We start from the raw sequence: 7,768 nt of genomic DNA, 5'->3' as shown, positions 1-7,768 counted from the left end.
TTAAAACCACCTTTTAGTTTTCAGTTTTTTCAGGACCTCCTTCACATCCTTGTTCCGCAGGCTGTAAATCAGAGGGTTAAGCATGGGAATCACAAGGGTGTAAAACAGTGAGGTCATTTTGTCTTGATCTAGGGAGTAGGCAGAGCTTGGCCTGAAATACATGAAGAGCAGGGTTCCCTGGAAAATTGCAACAGCAGTTAAGTGGGAGGTGCAGGTGGAGAAAGCTTTGAGCCTCCCCTCAGCAGAGTGGATCTTCAAGACGGATAGGATTATGTAACAGTAAGAGACAAGACCTCCTGAAATGGAGCTCAGTTCAATGAAGCCAAAAATGGTGAACACTGCCAACTCATTGACCTGTGTATCTGAGCAGGAAAGGAGGTAAAGGGGAGGTAAGTCACAGAAGAAATGGTTAATCTCATTTGACCCACAGAAACATAAGCGGAATGCTAGTGTCTTATGTATCAGAGCATCGGCCATCGCCACCGTGTAAACCCCAGCCACGAGCAGGGAGCACACTGTGCTGGACATATTGACCCTATAGAGCAAGGGGTTGCCGATGGCCTTGTACCGATCAAAGGCCATCACCGCCAGCAGCGGACACTCAGAATCCGCAAACATACAGACAATCAAAAATTGCAGAGCACAACCAATGACAGGAATTGATTTGTGCTTGGCAAATATGTCCACCAGCACCTTGGGCCCAACTGCTGTGGAATAGCAGAGGTCACAGAAGGAGAGGTGGTTGAGGAAAAAGTACATCGCCATGTGCAGCTGAGAATCCATTCTAATTATAATGATCATTCCAAGATTTGCTAGGAAATTAGTGAGGTAAATCAATAGAAACATGGTAAAAAGAGTCACCTTCATCCCAGGGTTATTGGTAATTCCCAAGAAAATAAATTCAGTCACGGAGAAACAATTACCTCTATCCATGCTTCTCTGTTCTCTTCTACACATTTAAGAAAATGATTAGGAAAATGACAGCTGCATGTTTAACTCTTTTGACAGTCTTAAAATTATCTATAAGGCAGAACACAATTGCTTTCCGTAATTGTCTTTTTAAACTCAGAAAATTATTCATTCAACAGTCACTCTTATAGAAGCATTGCTATCTGTATGACATTAATAAAAAAATACTGGGATAGGCAGTTGAGAAACTTTAGTGTACATCTAGATATCAGTCATGAGGTGTGTGACTTTCTATAAGCTCTTTAATTTTTCTGAGCATTACCTTCCTTGTATCCAGGAGGATATTTGGATGGAGTGGTATCTCATTATATCTTCAAAATAATACCAAGGAGACACCAATGCCACAGAATCCAGGCTGTCAGGAATAAGCATTTTCCATGCTTGAAACATTCCTTGGACATAAAAATGATTATAATTTCATTGTTTCTCCAAAACCTGATTTGTTTAAAAGATTTTTGTATGAGTATCAGAAACAATGAGCATGTCACACACTAATAATTATAAGAATAATCATGTTACTGTCTTGGCCTGTGTGGTCTTTAGTATTTTGTGAGACATGAAATAAACATTATTAACTTTTCTCTAGAAAGTTATTATTCACCCCATTACTCATTTCCTAATTGTGGAGTGGTCTGGTGTGAAAGCAGGAATCTCTTGATCAGTCAAAGGCAAGTGCTACAAAGAAGAGAAAAAAAGACAATTTAACACATACATTTCTTTGAATTTTAGATGGAGTTTTAAAGTTTAAAAATGGAAATGAGGCAGTGAATGCTTCTGAGATACACAGGCTTCTCTTCCTTGTGCATACATGTATTTATGTGGGTGTCATGTATCTGCGTGTGTATATGTCTGTATTGATAATTGAGAAATGGAAGGTGGGGGATGAATATGTTTATTAGGAACTAAGTTAATGTGGCATATGGTTCACATGAAAATGAGTTTGTACTTGTTATTTGTAATGTGGTACCTACATTATTTTTAAATAAACTAAAAAATACTTAAATTCCTGTATATATATGCCTAGTGATAAAAGGCTTTCCTGTGGACCAACATCAAAACAAAGTAATTAAAAAGATATTTTTTAATCCATAATTTTAATACTATTTTTCATAAGTTCAGATTCTTCCAGTTCTGAAATGGAAATATCATTTTGGCCATTAAATTGCAGAGTTTATTTAATTGAGTAAGCAGGCATAAAATGCTTTATTTACAGATCTCTCTTTTCTTCCAAAAAAGTGAAGTTTATACTACCTTTTATTCTTTATGTTAGGAAACTCAGGAACCTACCTGAGATGAGCAGGTCTTTGGTAGCTGAACAACGAGCAGATGGCTTTTATTTTACCAGGTACATTTGGGACTTAAATCACTGAAGCTACAGCCTGAAGGCTTTGGTGTTACGCAAATATGTCATTAATTCTGTTTCGTGTTCTGTATTTTCCCCTGTGAACTCAGAAGTGACTTTAGCAAAGGTTGGGATTTAATGCTCATTACAGTCACCAAGTTGACCTATAGTAGGAAGAAAGCTGCAAATTATTATTTTTATGATATGGTTTGGTTTCCTTTAATGTATATCATTCTCCAGGACAAGTGGAAATCTGACGAAGCTCACGTGGACCTCTCCTTAACCATTTCTAACTCCTTTCAGTTCTTTGCTTTGTTTCTTCTCTATTTGAAACATTCTACTTTATGCCTCATTTAGTAATATTACTACACTTTGATGGCATTTTCTCTTCTATTAAAATAGAATTGATATGCCATAATAACACTTGCTAAGCGTTTCACTGACTTTGTGATTCAATCATATCTCCACATGAAGTACCCTTTTTATTGAATTATTTTTATTTTATCCATATAAGAATCTCTCTACTAAACTCAGGATTTTAGGAATGAGAACAATGTTTCTATTTTGTATTCTCTAAACTCCCAGTACAAGGACTTGCAAAGGTAATTGCTTTCTAAATACTGGCTATTTAAAATGGAAGGTGATGTACATAGAATAGTGTTATAAAGGATTTGAGTTTATTTCTCCTAATATAGTTCCTATGTGCAAGTATAAAACATTTAAACATTTTTCATGGATGTTGACATTTCTAAAAAAGCAGAGTTTTACCCTTTTTCCTAATATAATTAAAGTTTGCTGCCATCCATACTAGTTTTTGTAAATTGATAAATACTGGAAGCTTTTCATTCATACACTCCACAAATCCTACCCAATGAGTGACGGAATGTTCCCTAGTCCCTGAACTGCAGTGTACCATCTTGGTATCTTGTGATTGGGCTTCTTTTCCGGGTTAGAACTAATTTTGCTTGCTTTTACTACATCTTTAATAATAGCAGTGTCTCCTTTTTTATGTGTGCTTTTCATGTTCCAATTCATTCAGTGGCTGATCATACCATTATTAGGGAAGAGGTTGTGGACCAAAACTCCATGTTTTGCGGTTGTGCAGGTAAAATGCTACAATCACTTTTAAAACAATTTGGAGGTTCTTGGAAACATAAAGACAGACCTGCACTATGGTCTGACCATTTCATTCCTGGATATTTACCCCAAAGAAATTAAATCATATTTCCATAGAATGGCTTGTGCAGTAATGTTTATAGCAATTTTATTTGTAATGGTCCAAATGGAAACACTGCAAATGTCCATCAATAGATGAATGGATGCACAATTACTGTGTATTGATAGTGAAGAGCATAAACTAAGAAAACATTCATGAAACTCAAAGTAATTATAATGACTATATGAGAGAGTATATATGTAGGATTCCATTTATGCAATAAATGTGACATTTTGCAATATGCAAATCAAGGCGGTACTTCAGAGAAGAGATGCCTATGGGTTCAGTGAATGTCTACTGTTGATTGGTATTTTAAGGTAATTTTACTAGTCATGCACATCACCTGCTTTTTCTGTCAGAATGCAGTTAATTAAATTGCCAGTAAGCCACTACTGCAAACCTGAGGACAGAAGACAAGGTGTGTGAGGCATGCACTAGTTCATGCTCTTAAGTAGTCTGGATTGTTTCCTGTTTATTCAGAAACCTCACCAGGAAGGTAGCAGCATGACAGATCATCTCCTTGCGTGTTTTTCAGTTTTTTAAAATTGTTGTTTTTATTCCTTGCTTTCTAGAGAGCTAGAGAGTTCATCAGGATAAAATCTGTAAAATTAGTACATTTTTTAATTTGGGAAAAGGGCTTACTAGTGACAGATTTTGATGTTATTTTATATTCTATTGCTGTTTCTTGTGCAGTGATCCCAATACTAAGATACCAAATGCATTCCTGCAGGAGATATTGCTGGGTCAAAGCCCGAAACATCTAACTCACTGCTAATAATTGTCCACCAATTACACTCAAGAAACTGATGCATTTGTGTTATATGGGATGTTTACTTCCATTGCTTAATTCTCTGGGATGCTTTGGGAGGTCGTGCAGCTGTCCTGGGTCCTTCCTTGCATTCCTTTCAAACTAGTGTTTCCCTCAGGTGCTTCGCTGCCTTCAGGGATGTGAAGACCCCTTGGGTTACATTTGATTTTGAATAGAAGGCCATGGGAAAGGGTTATATTTATAAGTATTTGCCCTTCTGCGGCTTGTACAATCTACCTGGTTTCAAATTCAGGGGGGGAAGCCCACAATTAAATGAATCATTTAACTCTGTTTTGGAATTTTATTTATTGGTCTTTATATTTCCTATTCTTTAGCTCACTCCCACTGGATCTAATAAAACAGCCAATATATAGGTCAAATCAATCTTTAGATCCTGTAAAATATGGGCCTCATAGGGATGGAGATGTGTTAATCAGATTACAGGTGGACATCCTCTAATTCTGAAGGCAATTCACTGACACTCTATTTTTGTTGGATTTACATATTCTGAACAAAGTTTCTATCCAAGCTTTTGCTCAGAAGTAACAATTTCAAAAATGTATGTGTTACTTGAGAAAAGTATGTTTATAACCCTTACTAGTTATTTTCCAGCATGATACCTAGTGACAGGGAATGGTGTCCCATAAATGTTCCCTTTGAAAGACAGAGAAGATTCTTGGACTTTCCTTCCATTCTGAAATGTTTCCACACAAAGACTTTTGAAAATGTTGAAAATGGTAGCTAGAAGATCTGAAATATTCAGTGGCTTTTTGCTTGTACAATTCTAATTGGTAATGAAGACCTACGAATTCTATTCTTAGGTTTATGCCATGGTGAAATGAGTTAGTATGTACACCCAAACACATGCACAAAGATATTCAACATTACCTTACTTACAATAGTATAAAACTGAAAGCAACTCTGATTTTTATCAGCACAATAGTACCGGAGTTGACAAGGTACATATGTTCAAACCACACACCGTATACACATACAATTATGTTAAGAACTTTTAATGAGCACCCAGAAAGGTCATCTGGTGTCTTTAATTTATTATTTATTTGTTTGTTTTCCCATTTTGTGTCCAAAACAGCATGAGGTGTTTTGCATAACTGGGAAAGAATGCTAAATCCTTGACAAAGAATACTCTCAATCTCATATTAGAAGCAGTGACTTAATAAACAGCATGATAGTAAAATGGTGCTTAAAGGGGATGGTTCATTGTGAATTACAAAAAGGGACATTTAAGTGGGACTCAGAGGGGGCAAGAAGGGGAGGAAGTTTTCCTGGAGCATTGACAGAGGAGTTGATGAAAATGAGAGCACCACGCTCTGTTTTACCAACACCCTTTCCATTGCTCTTTATAAGCTAAGTACTTGGATTTCTTTTCTGTTTTTCCCTGCAGCTTTCTTGAGTCAAAATTGACAGATAAGATTGGGTATGTTCACAATAGCCAATATATGGAAGCAACCTAAATGTCCATCAGTAGATGAGTGGATAAGGAAGATGTGGTACATATTCACAATGGAATATTATTCAGCCATAAGAAGAAAACAAATCCTACCATTTGCAACAACATGGATGGAGCTAGAGGGTACTTTGCTCATTGAAATAAGCCAGGCAGAGAAAGACAAGTACCAAATGATTTTACTCATATGTGGAGTATAGGAACAAAGGAAAACTGAAGGAACAAAACAGCTGCAGAAGCACAGAACCCAAGAATGGACTAATAGTTACCAAAGGGAAAGATACTGGGGAGGATGGGTGGGAAGGGAGGGATAAGTGGGGGAAAAAAGAAAGGGGGCATTACAATGAACATGTATAGTGTGGGAGAGCCACGGGGAGGGCTGCGCAACACAGAGAAGACAAGTAGTGATTTTACAGCATCTTACTATGTTGATGGACAGTGACTGTGAACGGGTATGTGGGGGGGACTTGGTGAAGGGGGGAGCCTAGTAAACGTAATGTCCTTCATGTAATTGTAGATTAATGATACCAAAATAAAACTAATAAAAAAAAAGTACGGAAAGAAATGATTGGGTACATTAAAGATATACACATATATACTTTGATATATGAATAATTTGTGAAATCATTATCAAGATAAAGTTAAGAAACAAATCAATTACCTCACAGAATTAGAACTTTTTCATTGTGTTGATAATATTTACTATCTACTCTCTTAGCAATTTTTAATACACAGTATAGTATTGTTAACTAGAGTCACTATGATGTACATTTGATCCCTAGATCTTATTCATCTTATAGAAGACATTTGCAACATTTGATCATACCTCCCTGCAGGTAAAATTGCAATATTTCCAGAATCTCTCTCCTGGTCTTAGTGCATCTCCACATCAATAGATGTTTCCAAGGGGTGGAGAGAAGTCCATGTCTGTATCAATAGGTGATTTCAAGGGGGAGTCAGGCATGTCTGGATGGGAGAGGTGTGGTTGGGGTCCATCCTGGCAGCCAGGAGGTGAGGCACAAAGGTGAGCAGAGGTGGACAATTGCTTGTGACCAATAAATGTGTTTCTTCCACTTTATTTCTCCCTTTGACTGATTTCAGTTTCATAGGTAATTTGTCCCTGTCTGGGAGAAAGATTCCCCCCCACCCTCCAGAATTACACTCTCCATTCCTCCCTCTCTGCAGTCCCTGGCAACTACCATTCTACTCTCTGTTCCTTTCAGTTTGACTTCTTTAGATGCCTTTTCTAAGTGAGGTCATTCATACAATAATTGTCTTTCTCTGTCTATTTCATATAGCATATGACCCTCAAGGTTCAACCTTGTTGTGGCATCCATGAATGCCTTCGGTACTTCTAAAATCTCATGGATTTGCCGAATTTAGGACGTCTCCAATTGTCAGACAATCTGCACTATGTTTTCCACTTCCAACTTGCATCTTTTTAGGTCTGACACTTAATATCTCCATTCAAAGAAGACTTTATTTTACATTAAATTTGGACATGCTGCTTTGGATGTACAGTCCCCATTTTCATCACAATTTTGAGAGTTATTATGAATTATTTGAGTGCTTAGTCAATGTTAGTTATTTATACTAGGCTATAGGTATCATTAGTGTAGAAACTGCTGCTGTGCCTTGGGATACAAAACACCTAAATGCTCAGGTCATTTATTAAACACACGACAAATTTTGCTGTAATAAACTAATGTTTGAAGGAAAAGATGAACCAACAAAAATTTGGCAGAACTACAGAGGTCAGGAGAGTTTTCTGCAAAGAAGGAGTAACGTATTTAAGTTTAGACGCATATAACACCGCACCATATGGGGAACAATGACATTATCGTGACAGGACTTGAGAACAAATGGTCATTTTATTGTAGTTGAGACAACTCGTTTCTCTTGTGTCATCCAATATTTTATAAAAACAACAACCATGCTATGTGTGTGTCTGTGTAATGCAACTGC

The 7,768-nt window shown here is 37.0% G+C and overlaps 1 protein-coding gene across 1 annotated transcript; it reads right to left on the bottom strand.

Moving 5' to 3' along the window:
- On the bottom strand, positions 1-936 carry LOC140844162 (olfactory receptor 5W2-like). Its single transcript, XM_073215647.1, has one exon. It carries the CDS (start codon positions 931-933, stop codon positions 1-3), a length of 933 nt encoding a protein of 310 aa, XP_073071748.1. The 5' UTR covers positions 934-936.
- Between the last annotated feature and the right edge of the window lie 6,832 nt (positions 937-7,768).

Source organism: Manis javanica, chromosome 11 (genome assembly GCF_040802235.1).
Source record: "Manis javanica isolate MJ-LG chromosome 11, MJ_LKY, whole genome shotgun sequence".
Classification (NCBI taxonomy): domain Eukaryota; kingdom Metazoa; phylum Chordata; class Mammalia; order Pholidota; family Manidae; genus Manis; species Manis javanica.
The sequence above is the reverse complement of the archived record's forward strand: the minus strand, read 5'-3'. Positions and strand labels throughout refer to the sequence as shown.

Coding starts and splice junctions, on each gene's coding strand:
- LOC140844162 (XM_073215647.1), bottom strand. CDS start 933: ATGGATAGAGGTAATTGTTTCTCCGTGACTGAATTTATTTTCTTGGGA.